This window comes from Mytilus edulis, chromosome 9 (genome assembly GCF_963676685.1).
Source record: "Mytilus edulis chromosome 9, xbMytEdul2.2, whole genome shotgun sequence".
Lineage (NCBI taxonomy): Eukaryota > Metazoa > Mollusca > Bivalvia > Mytilida > Mytilidae > Mytilus > Mytilus edulis.
The window spans coordinates 45,298,175-45,311,905 of NC_092352.1; the positions used below are offsets into that span (position 1 = coordinate 45,298,175).

At 30.5% G+C, this 13,731-nt stretch overlaps 1 protein-coding gene across 7 annotated transcripts in view; it reads right to left on the bottom strand.

Moving 5' to 3' along the window:
• LOC139488462 (protein CLEC16A-like) overlaps positions 1-13,731 on the bottom strand; it is a 119,731-nt gene that overhangs the window by 96,472 nt on the left and 9,528 nt on the right. For 2 of the 7 annotated variants that reach the window (XM_071274076.1, XM_071274072.1), the window contains exons 4-10: positions 11,784-11,851; positions 8,429-8,509; positions 6,255-6,360; positions 5,535-5,567; positions 4,339-4,462; positions 3,473-3,493; positions 1,443-1,632 (exon numbers count right to left, since the gene is read on the bottom strand). In XM_071274076.1, the coding sequence (XP_071130177.1) occupies positions 1,443-1,632; positions 3,473-3,493; positions 4,339-4,462; positions 5,535-5,567; positions 6,255-6,360; positions 8,429-8,509; positions 11,784-11,851 (623 nt within the window). The remainder of the gene's footprint in view (positions 1-1,442; positions 1,633-3,472; positions 3,494-4,338; positions 4,463-5,534; positions 5,568-6,254; positions 6,361-8,428; positions 8,510-11,783; positions 11,852-13,731) is intronic. The other 5 variants (XM_071274077.1, XM_071274073.1, XM_071274078.1 and 2 more) reach the window with 3 other exon arrangements.

Here is a 13,731-nt window from a genome sequence, read left to right on the forward strand (position 1 = left end):
ATGTTAAATTGTACGGTTATATGCATAGCCCCACAAGTGCCATTTCGGTTAATTGCATAGAAAAAAATCGCCAGCTAGATATGCTTAGTTAAAACTGACGAGATTTTTGACCGGAAACGGCAATTTGGTAAGTATATTATTCTTGAATGCATCATAATTTTTGATATTATTTCACATTTACTTCTGTGTTATTTAAATAAAGTTTTAAAACAGTTTATATGATTATAAAAAAGGCCTCGATGTGTACACAGGTAAAGTTTCCCTTATTCTATTTTAAGCCTCGAGGTCATAAAAATGTCAATCAGCTGATTGTTGTAAAAACACAACGATTCTATGATCTTCTATCTAGAAAGGTGTTAATTATTGATTGGATTTCAAACATTATTCATAGATAACTCGTAGATAACATTTTGGGTGTATTTTTAAAAATATAAAGCCGGCTAATTATAGATCATTATCAAATGTGCAATCTCGTAATTCGGCTAGGGGTGATCTACATTTATGTTAAATATTACAGGGCATTTATATATGGTTGAAGAATTTCATACATCAATCTTTCATTTTTAATATTTTTTAAAAAGAATATTAACTTCTAATTATTATATTTTCTCACTTTCAACACTCGTGTCCAGCAAATAACCCGTCCAGGGCCCCATTACCTGTTACTTTGCATATATACGAAACTAACAAGGGCAAAGTAACAGTGTTACATCACTGTGCAATCGGTAAATACTGCATATAAAAGGCAGTTAATTACACATTTATTGTATAAAATGATTATAAACTGTGTAGCATTGTTCAACAGTTTGTTTTAATCAAAGCGTAACAATATAATTTGTACATCCGGGTCATAGAAACAAATCTATTTCTAGAACAATTTTATTTTCGTATCTCAGGTAAAGAAAAAGTCGGTACATAAATATAAACTAAAACTAAATGTGTTGATCAACTTTATTGAAAGAATACACAATGAAATAAAATGCATGACACTAGACAAATAACTTTTATTAGAATAAGTACATGTAAGCATTCAATATGTTGCAAGTCAATGCAAGTGGATTAAGGACGTTCATCTTTCTTTAGATGTCTTTCTTCGGTATTTCTTTTACTGATCTGCACTATCGGCGATTTGACTCCGTATTTTGGCATTTCGGATATAAGCATACTCCGCTTTATTGCATAATTTCGTCTGACAAATAGGCTATGCAAATAACCGGAATGCACTGTATTGAATAGAAAGTTTAAATGGCAGACATATTTATATCTATAATGCCTTAATCAAGCTAAGGATCACAATTCACAACACGCAACCCAACCAAACCTATCAAACTACATTGGTATCGTGACAAATGGAGAGAATGGACAACAGCCAATTTAAATCTTTAATTTGTTTAGACTTGTTTCTTACTATTTCCCAACCATTACACAATATCTGTAATTACCTGTCGTCCATTATGTTTCTTCCTCATGGTCAGACAATAGACATAGAGTGGTATAAGTAGTCTGTTTAAGAATTGGTCTGTTAGTACTTCGTTGAGAGTATCGATGTTGATACATAGTATGTCATTTAAGTAGTGTAGATGGTCTAAATGTTCTGCTACTAAATCTGCAAGTCTGTCTCTACTTTGGTGACTACAAAAATAAAATAAAATTTATGATTTTTATTCTATATTATGTCATGAATAAAGGAAAGAGTACAAAATAGTCAGATGAACCTTTTGTTCAATTTGATTATCTTAACTAGGAAAGATTACAAAGTCATTTAATATATTCTAATATTCCGATACGCCCAAGTATTACTACTGATACTGTGGATTCATTTATTTTCGAGGGTATAAATTTCATGGATCGATGAAATCTTGCATTCTTGTTGATATTTGATTTCTTGGTTTTGCCAAACATGCAAACAAAGCCTTTATAAAATTTGTAATTTGTTGAAAATTCAAATTTGTTGTTCACCTGTATCCATGAAAATTGGTATCCAATGAATAATAATGAATGCACAATAGAGTCAAACTGTAGACTACTAGTGATATATAATCACTCATAAAAGTATTTAATTCAAATAAGATGACTTTGTGACAATCAACTTTGTTTTGACAGAAACCTATGACTGAATTCAGACATTGACCAGTGAATAAAATTAATTAAATAAAGTAAGCAGCTGTTTTGTGTATGTAAAATATATGGATTCAATGTGATTCTAACATTTTCTTAAAAAGCCCATGTACACGTATGTGGTCTTATAAAATGAACTCAGAAAAAGGTTTGCAAGAGAAGCACTATTGTGAATATTTTCTGTTAAAAAACATGTTTGCTATTTCCAAATAAGTTGTAAATCCAATTGGGTTCATGTGTTTCAAAACTTAATTATTTACAAATATACATTTGATAAATGCAATATACAAATTTTATGCATATTATCTTGTTCACAACAGAAGCCGTAAATGTGTTAACCATTTTTCTTGCAACTGATCAGTTGAAATTGAATTTTATCTAGCATTTGACTACAGCTATAAAAACTTTTGTTTAGAAACTAAAGATAATATTGCTCAAGTGAACAGCTTGCTTTATGCTATTAAATATATATCCTGATTTCCATCTAATTAATTTCGATTGAATATTCAATACTGTGGAATCATTTATTTCCATGGGTAATAATTTTCAGTGATTCATAAAACTTTGTATACAAGTAGATAGTTGATTTTGAAGTTTTTTAAAAATTCTGCATAGAAGACTATAGGAAACTTGTATTTGGTTGAACCTATGATTTTCAATTGCGTGGTTTATGTATATCATAGTTCTTATCAATTTCTTAAACATCTCTTATTAAAGTTAAACTAGAATTAACCACATTGGTCACTTGCAAGTAAATTAGTTAACATATGTAAGGTTTGGGTTTTGATATAAACCCCCAAATAGATTTGCCAACTACAAACATCGTAACATAGCTATGTATAAATAAAAACGTTTGAAATAAAAAGTATATAATCTGATTAACATTTCATACCAAACTATACCAGACACAAATACTAGGAAATTGACTAAGGCAGTATTGTAACATGATTATATCATGTTACTTTGAAAGATTTCAACTTTAAAGTAAGTTCAATTTTTTTTTCTAATTTAATTTTTCTAATTTTTTTTTCATAACTTTCTTCTAAAAGGAAATTATGTCTGTTTAAAATAAACCATATAAAACTTAGATGTATGTTTCATTTCAAGTACATAGACATTTTTCTCAAAACTATACTTCAGATAAATAGTTAAATGCTTAGCAACATCCTAGAATTTTTATGGAGATGTCTTTCAATATTGCACAGTTCATTTCCTATATTATTCATTCATTTAACATGAGGTTAACTTAAATTCTAAAATAAATACTAATACAAAACAAAAATAAACTGGCCATGTTTTCTAAATGTGTCTGACTTGAGCCCAACATTGTGTCTAAAACAATGTGTTTACATACCTATCATATCTTCTTTTGTAGCTAAACGATATGGATCAGAGAATTATAAGGATTTTTGTGGAGGGCTGTTCCAGAATTAATTGTATGTTAGGTCTATTGGCTTTTCTTTTAATTTTTTAATCAGTGGTGAGAATTTGAGAAAGATACCCTGGACAATAATACTAGATAATCAATTAAAATTTAATTTATGGCAGAGTTAAATAAAAAGTGCCTTCCGACCCCCATACATTTATTTTTGGAACAGACCCTATTTTTAAGATCTATTTTTCATGTTAAAATATTTTTTAACTAATAAGTAAAGATCTGCATCTTCATTCTTTTGCATTGGCTTTTCTTAACAGAGTATCAAACTTGATTGAATGTCAGACATGAGCTGTCCCAAAAAAGTTTATTTCAGTGTCATGAAATAAATTATTGATCATATTTATCAGAGTTTTTTTAAGAATAATACAGAACTTGGTATAAAATAATTGTGGATTGACAAAATGTGTGTATTTGTATAAAAAAAAATGACTCACTCCCTTAAATCTAACACATTAAACCTTAAACTTAGTTACTGTATGTACAATATTAATGTTTGGTAGTGTAAGTTCTGCACATGTTTTGTTTACATGATTTTTTACTGTTTTTGTTAATTTTTGGACAATAGTCCTCAGATTTTTGTCAGTTTTCTTTAAAAAAAAAAAAAGTTTAAAGAATAAAGTAAAATATACTGATTTCTTAGAGCCCTGTGAGTAAATAAATGGAAAATCATAATAAATTATTGAAAAAGTGAGTTTACAAATGGAAAATCTTGGATGAATATTTTTTGTTACAAGTATATTTCACAAAAAAAATCTACTTAAAATTCAAATACAATTACTTACTCAGCGTCATGTCTGACACAAAGGTCAACATTTAGGATGTGATTTCCAATAAACCAGACAAGATTAGAGAAATATGGAGCTGCAGTTCTGTCTCGTATATACCTCAACATTGCCTTATCCTCAACTGAAAAGACAATAATATCTAAAAATAATATTGTTTTATACATTTAAATATAACCATTACTAAATAGAATTAAAAATTGTTTTAATAGACATTTAAAGAGTTGTCTCATTGACACTCACTCCACATCTTCTTATATCTATATAAATTTTTAGCTAAATTGTCTCAGAATGACGGAAGATCTTCTGATGTCACGCTAGTACTACTTTTAACTTATGACCTTTTTTTTTTTTTTCTAATGTTATACAAAGTTTTGCGGGAGCTTGTGTCTTTTAAGTAATGCAAACAAATTTACAAACAATAGTAAATAAGTCTATTAAATGTATGATTATATGTATAAATATTAAACTTCAGATGGCATTCTGTTCAAGAACAATTAGATCTAACATTATTAACATGAAAAATATGGATTTGACAGAAATGTAAGTAGCATGAGTAGCAAAATATAAGGCGAAAAATCATCTTGTCCGAGTCAGACCTTACCAGTTTTTTTTATTTACTCTTAACTAAACCATATTAGCACAGAGACACAAAATTATAATTTTTATGTCTTTGGTCCTAACTTTTATTTCTCAAAAAAAACATATTAATGTACAGTGGATACCTTAGGTATAGAGATGTAAGAAAAAAAGAAAACAAATAAAAGAAATAAGCAGTGAATGTTAGCTTGGGTCATACAGCCCTACATTCACAAGCTTTATAATGCATGGTTTGGGTTATAACCTCGCATTGTATTCCTTACAAGCTTTCTTTCAAGACTTACAAGGCATTACTTGTATTGTCTAATTCTTATCTCTGATAGAGACCACAAGAATACATGCATTGTCGTGCAAAGCATACCCCAAGTCACAATTCAAAGTATAGGAAAACAGTAGGACAGACCCTTAAAGCCCTAACTCCTTTCTAAACATTACTGTCAAGCTGCTAACAATGTAAGAATTTATTCTGTTCATATGTATTGAATAAATGTGGGATGCCGATTTTTAGAGTCAGTCAACATATTTCAATGTATTGGTAAACAGGAAGTAGTTTATATTGGGCAGATTTGAAAAGTGCTCAAATATTGATCACTTACTCTTCTGACCAAACATATTCTGTTGAGTAGTGTCTGTAAAAAATTGTTAAAAAATTATATTTAATGGACAGACAGACAAAGGGGTGGATAAGGTGAATCAATGAAATATAGTGTGAGTATATGGGACTTAAGTTAAGTCACTTAACATTGATAAACTAATAAAACACTATGTACATGTATACATTAATGTACCCATATGTAACCAAGTGAAAAAAAAACCTCAAAAATGCCTACAACTGTTGAAAAACATTTGTTTTTCCTTTCCTTTTTGAAATTTAGCTCTCCATATAAAAACTAGACATGGACAATGCCCTCCTTTCTGCTCTGCCATATGCATGAGTATAGTTCCACATATTTTAGATTTGACAAACAGTGATGTTGGTATACAATTAGAAATTGTTATGCTATCTGTAAGACACAAATGACCCCCCCTGACCATAGGAAATTATTAATTTAACACAATTTATGATGATGTAACTGTAGGAGGAGATAACCAGACAAAACATGATCACTTTATGCAGCTTGTACCATAAAAATGACAAGTCCTTCAAAATATCAAAGCTGTACCTCCAAAACTGTAGGAGGAGATATCCAGACAAACAATCTATCCTAATCAGGAGTGATGGTTGAACGGACAGATGGACAGATAAACAGAGGTAAATTAATATGCCCCCTACATTTTGTTGTGGTGGCATACAAACAACAATCAGTTAAGTGTACCTTTGAAAACATTAAGAGTGATGGTCCTCACAGCTATTCTAACCATTGATTCTGAATGGTTAAAGAACTTGATAGCTTCAGTGTACAGAGCAAAATCATTTGTGTGCTGAAATTTAATAATCAAAATATTGTTAAAACACTTTTCAACTTCTGTTAGAATTTCATGTTTGTTAACATTATGTAAATATATCAAAACTTGGAATGGAATTAATATTTTTGTCTATCTCAGGGATCTCCATGGTCTGTTTAACGATGGCGCCCCGCCATCGTTCAAATGTCTTGCGCCATCGTCAAATGACTCGCCCCATCGTTAAATTGTCTTGCGCCATCGTTAAAGTGTCTTCCGCCATCGTTCAAAATTTCATCATTTTTTGTAGCCAGACGCCATTTTTTTATCAATTATAATCAAATGCATGTAATTGCATAACCCTTAGGCTTTTTATGTTATAATCCAACACAGTTCTTCTAACGCCTGAGGGATATCCGGATTAAGATCGCTAATCACTTGTACCTGAGCTTGTACAGGTAGATCAACAAACCAGACAGGAGAATACTATCTGAGGATAGACGATCCATTTGTCGAATTAATCAACTAAGTTTCAGCAAATGATTATGATAATTTAGATTAAATAAATAAATTATTAATCCAGTTACAAAGAAAACAGTTTAACAAGTCGAACACATGCTTTATTTTGACTTACGCAATCAGCATCCCCCTTTTTAAGAAGAACAAAATAAGATGCAAAACAGTAAATATTATTTCATCGCAAATAACTTGAGTACTGCTGTAATGATAATTTAGAATTACTTTAAAAGTTTAAAAGTAAAAACTTATAAATATTTCCGGTAAAGAAATATCGTATCGTAATTCCGAATTCATTTCGTATATTACAATCAAATTGATACATCCGCGCTTCCGGTTTCTATTCAGACTCGAAAGATGCATGTTGCACAGCATCAATTTGTCAGATAAAGTCATTAGAAACCTTTTCATTTGCTTTACAAATCTCTTTAACCTTTTACATAACCCGTACGAATCGTTTTGTTGTTGCTGCAAATCAGCCATACCGGTAATGGGTTCTGAATTTGACAGTGTCCATGAAAAATAAGCTCCACATACTATGATTTTTAAACTCCATAACAATTACCAAAAATACAAGAAATCTACATGGGGACCTTCATGACAGCTTTTGGTCATATCGACTAAGGGGGGACCATGAAGACTTGGCATTTGAATGGTTTAAAACGGCAATAAATGAACATATTGATACTTCTAATTCTATAATGAAAATTCAAATAAATATAATTTAAATAAACAATGAATTAGCATGTTCACCGTTCCTTGTATGGAGGGATAAAATACTTCCGATCGCGCTACACTGTACAGCGTAGACACGGTTTGTAATGGTGAAAGTTCCTCCATGGTTCAATTTTCATCCATGGAGATCCCTGTATCTAGGATTTCAGTTTTCTTGATGAACAATAGAAAGAAGATGTAAATACAAAACATACAAATAGAAATTGTAGAAAAATTGACAGTTTTCAAATATTAATCATGATAACAAGAAAATAAGGAATATCAAATTAGAAACCAAACATAAACTGTGAAATTAATTCATTCTTGAACATCTAATAGTTAATGTTTTTTCTAATTATTAGAAAAACCTGTCGTTCAGTGGTTGGTTCCATCTTCGCTAGCCAAGGGTTACGATCCACTCCCGCTCTCTCCGATGCGGGAGTGGATCGTAACCCTTGGCTAGCGAAGATGTGGTTGGTTCATGTCTGTCATATTTGTTTTTCATTAATAGTTTTGTTATGAATTCGGTTGTTTATTTCTCAACTGAATTGTTTCATATTTTCATGTCAGCACCTTTTATAACCTGCCATACTTTTTTTTTCTTCTCATTGTTGAAGGTCGTACACTTGCCTATAATTCTTAAATCTACTTCCATTGAAATTTGTTAAATTGTTGTCTCATTTGCACTCATACCACATCTCCTTTTTTTTATAACATACTAAACAGAAATCCAAATTCTTGTTTAGCTGTTATAAATGATTAAAACATCTTTAATAACTGATTCTTTGTATATGATGACCGTACAAAATATACACAAACCACTACAAATAATTTGACCTTCAAGTTGAATGAATTAGCTATAATTATAAAAACATACCTCATTGTAAAAGAAATGTATTGTGTGTTTATTAAGCTTCAGGGAAAGTGTCTTCAGAAATGAAATGTAATATGCCATGACCTGCAAATAAACAAATATAATATAATGAGTTATCTTAACATGTTAACTGAAGAAATATCTTCGACTTTCATTTCTCACATTCTTCAAAAACATACAAAGACAAATTTAACAAGAAAGAAGTTTATTTTTATTTACTCAGAATAAAAGACTGAGTTAAAAGATTCATAAAATGTGGAGAGTCAAACTTTATTTAGGTCGAAAAGAATATATGTTCAGCATATACTTATAAATCATGTTTCGACAAGCAAAAAGAATATATATTCAGCATTATGACAGCATATACTTATCATTTTTCGACAAGCAAAAAGAATATATATTCAGCCTATTCTTATCATATTTCGACAAGCAAAAAGAATATATATTCAGCATATACTTATCATATTTCGACAGGCAAAACAGAATGTATATTCAGCATATACTTATCATATTTTGACAGGAAAAAGTCATAAAGTGAAACAGTTGCAGTTTGGTCACAACCTAACACTTACTATTAAAATGTGAAGTCTAACAGTGAGTAGTGTATAGTAGTAACAAGTGCTGTACCACACCTTCCCTTTCTACTTGTCCATTACTAACATTTGTATAAATATATCAAGTGTATCACTTGATTAAACCCAAATATGATTTAATTCCTGACTTGGTACAGGCACATAGCCTACTTTAAAATTGTCAGTTAATTTGATAGACGTAAAATAAGAGATATGTTAGAAATGGTTTGAACATTTTTAAGGGTTTACAAAAAAAACATTATAAAACATTAAAATCATATATATTTTCTTCAATCATAACATAATATTATACATTCTTGTGATTTAAACTTTTGTTAAAATATCTGAATTTATTTATTAAGAAAATTTAAAATTTTTACGAAATGAGATTTTCAAGGGAAATAACTCAGTCTGATATCATACCAATAACAGTGACATATTTTTATATGACAATAAAAAACATGTCCCTGAAATGTAATTGATTGTAATAAAAGGTATCCTCTTTTTAATCATTTCTTCATGGTTTATTAGACAAAAATTTGTTTCATATCTATTTATTTTATAAAAGTTTTAGACTTTATTTTTTCATTAATTATAGGTCTCATAACACTGAGAATTTGATATTGCTCAATATCAACTAGAGTAGTCTAATCTCAATATAATATTGAAAGCAATACTGGCGAGTTTATTATTACTATTTAAAATAAATTAATTAACGAGAGTTTATATCAAGCAACTCCAATTCTCTGATTGCATTAAATTAAAAATCATGTGAATCATTTATCTAGTCTTTTGCACAAACCAGTGTCATGAGCCGATCAGACATTTTAACACTTTTCATATGCTTAAGAATGTAATAAAACTTGACAAAAAAATATTATACATGTATAATGGTTTATTACTACAATAAAATTTAAAAAAAAAGAATATTTTTCATGTGAAAGGTGTGAGTGTTTAAAATATTATTGAAGAAATCAAAACAGGCCATAACCATGAGGGATAATTAATTTCCTAATTTACACTAAGATCATAATATTGTAGCTGAGATGCAGTAACTGAGGGCATGTTTTGATAAATTTTGTTCTTATAATAACATTTTTTTCATTGTTTGAAATCCAATTTCTTTTGACTTTTAGGGCTACATTGTGGATTTCAACTATACCTATTACTATAACACTGATGGTAATTTTTAAGGAGAGGGTTGAGTAAACCAAATTTAGTTTCAATGCCCTTTACTCTGTCCTATGAAATGTACCAAGTCAGGGACCTTGTACAAGATTGTCATTGTGTTTTATTCAATGTTTGATTTTTTAATTGTAGGTCTATGTCGATGTGTAAGTCTTTGTTATCTAAGCATGAGTAATTTAAGGGCCTTTTAGAACTTATCATGAGGTATGAGCTCTTTATTTATCATTGAAGGTCAAAATAATGTTGACATCTTAATGCATTTCTGGATGCATTAGGAAACAGTTATTAAACTGTAACTTCAAGTTGATGCATTGCATTATGAAATAATATGATATATAATGACTAAGTTTTATGATATTTAAGCTTGTTTTTATAAATACTTAACTATTTCCATTTCTGCAGATGTTGTCACATTAGTCTTAGTGTTATGTGCTTTAATGTTTTTTGCCAATTCAGTAATTAGGAGTAATTAACTTTCATCAATAGATTTCAATGAGGCTATTAAATGTGACAGATTTCCTTTTTACTAATACGTTGATTTATAACTTCTAGATTTTTTGTATAAAATTTGCACATTTACCAAAGATGAATATGTTTGAATCTGAATCTTAAAACATTTGCAGCCTACTTTGATACAACTGAATCTGCATGGTATATTTAAGGAATGACTGTAATATTTTTTTCTGTCTATGAAGAAATGACATAAAAATGTGGTGCACACTGAAAATGCATTAGCAACATAATATTTTAAAGTGTGCAACACATTTTTTAAGTTACATTGTATTTAGAATAGGCAGATAAAAATATTACAGTCATTCCTTAAATATACCATGCAGATTCAGTTGTATCAAAGTAGGCAGTAAATATTACAGTCATTCCTTATAATTTAATTCCAAATTCCATTGACGTCAAGGTCTAATGACACAATTATGTTTATGAGCTGATAGACACTATCAGCCAATCAGAAGATGTGTTACATCCAAAATTAAATTTATATACATATGTATTTCTTATTGTAAGGATTTTGTGTTCAATCAGTCAAACAAATACAACTGTTCCAAACTTTGGAATCCAAAGTAAATGTAAGAATATTAGTTTCTGGGGGTGGCAGAACTTTAACCGAAGGCCATATAGTGATCAGTATTTGCTTATACATGTTTTATATTATTTGGTCCCATTAGCGATTATAGAGGGCCCTCATGGGGTTTTTGATTAAGTGATTACTTGGCCGTTTTTTTAATGATTATTTGATTATTAAGCCAAATATTTCATGATTATTTGATTACCTAGGACTGTATTTTTAGTTTATGATTATTTGATTACTAAAGATAAGAAAATATTTAATGATTATGTGATTATATTGGCAAAAAAATGGTGATTATGTGATTACTAGGACCCCCCCATGAGGGGCCTCATTACACCACATCTACTTATTTTTATATTATTATATTTTATATATAGGATTGCCAGTACTTTATTTGAGGAAAAATAAGTGTTTAAAGCATGTTAAGTAGTTTCAATAAGAGACTGCAATCAGTAAGTTCAGACTAATGACCTAGTTAGGACAATGCTAGATTAAATATAAAAGAAATACATACCTCTTCATCTGAGAAATCAAACTTGTGAACAATAATAGAGTTGATGTGATTGTTGGACAATAAGTAATCTGAAAAAAAAGATAAATAAGATAATACTTATTAAATAATCACTTTTATGATGTCATAGATGATCATGAACATTCTCTATAAAGAGGTTCTATCAAATAAGATCGATCTGGTTTTATTCATGTGTTGAAATGTCCACAAAAGAACCATGTAGTTTATTTTTTTCTTTTACATTTGTTAGATGATTTACATCTAGCAAAACCCCAAAAAACTCTGACTAGTTAAATATAGAAAATCGAAAAGTCCCCAAGAAGTGAATCCATGCACGCAAGGACTTGTGTATTTAAGATTGATTGGTGTTTAATGCCACTTTCAAAACTGTTGTGCTATTTCCTGGCAGTCAGTTTTTTGTTGATGGCGGAAGCTGATGTGCCAGGAGATAACCACTGAATTTTGGAAGGAAAACAGACATATTTGTATTTGTATCCATCTGAGGAGTTAAGCCTTTTCCAACTGATTTAAATAGTTTGTTCTTGTGTTGTACTGTTACACCACTGTCCCAGGTTAGGGGAGGGTTGGGATCCCGCTAACATGTTTAACTGGCCACATTCTGTATGTTTGTACCTGTCCCAAGTCAGGAGACTGTAATTCAGTGGTTGTCGTATGTTTATGTGATATTTATTTGTTTTTTTCGTTCTTTTTTTTTGGACATAAATTAGGCCGTTAGTTTTCTAATTTGAATTGTTTTACATTATCAATTCGGGGCCTTTTATGTCTGACTATGTGGTATGGGCTTTGCTCATTGTTGAAGGCCGTACAGTGACTTATAGTTGTTATAATGTCACAACCTCAGTAACGCAGTAATAGGTCTACTTTTACCACTCGGTCAACGAGGCCCTTATACTGATGGAAGTCAGTAAATATACAAATGTAAGTGTAATGAAGCCAGAAGGTATATTGTATTCTATATTTGGTGAGAGTGTTAGGGAATGGTACATACACAAAGATGTCTCATTCTTGATGTTTTCAAATAAAATGTTGGTATTTTGTATTCTTTATTTGGTGGGGAGGGAGGGAGAGGGAATGGTACATACACAAAGATGTCTCATTCTTGATGTTTTCAAATAAAATGTTGGTCTATTGTATTCTTTATTTGGTGGGGAGGGAGGGGGAGGGAATGGTACGTACACAAAGATGTCTCATTCTTGATGTTTTCAAATAAAATGTTGGTATATTGTATTCTTTATTTGGTGGGGAGGGAGGGAATGGTACATACACAAAGATGTCTCATTCTTGATGTTGTCAAATAAAATGTTGGTATATTGTATTCTTTATTTGGTGGGGAGGCAGGGGGAGGGAATGGTACGTACATAAAGATGTTTCATTCTTGATGTTGTCAAATAAAATGTTGGTATATTGTATTCTTTATTTGGTGGGGAGGGAGGGAGAGGGAATGGTACATACACAAAGATGTCTCATTCTTGATGTTTTCAAATAAAATGTTGGTATATTGTATTCTTTATTTGGTGGGGAGGGAGGGAGAGGGAATGGTACGTACATAAAGATGTTTCATTCTTGATGTTTTCAAATAAAATGTTGGTATTTTGTATTCTTTATTTGGTGGGGAGGCAGGAGGAGGGAATGGTACGTACATAAAGATGTTTCATTCTTGATGTTTTCAAATAAAATGTTGGTATTTTGTATTCTTTATTTGGTGGGGAGGGAGGGAGAGGGAATGGTACATACACAAAGATGTCTCATTCTTGATGTTTTCAAATAAAATGTTGGTATATTGTATTCTTTATTTGGTGGGGAGGGAGGGGGAGGGAATGGTACATACACAAAGATGTCTCATTCTTGATGTTGTCAAATAAAATGTTGGTATATTGTATTCTTAATTTGGTGGGGAGGGAGGGGGAGGGAATGGTACATACACTAAGAT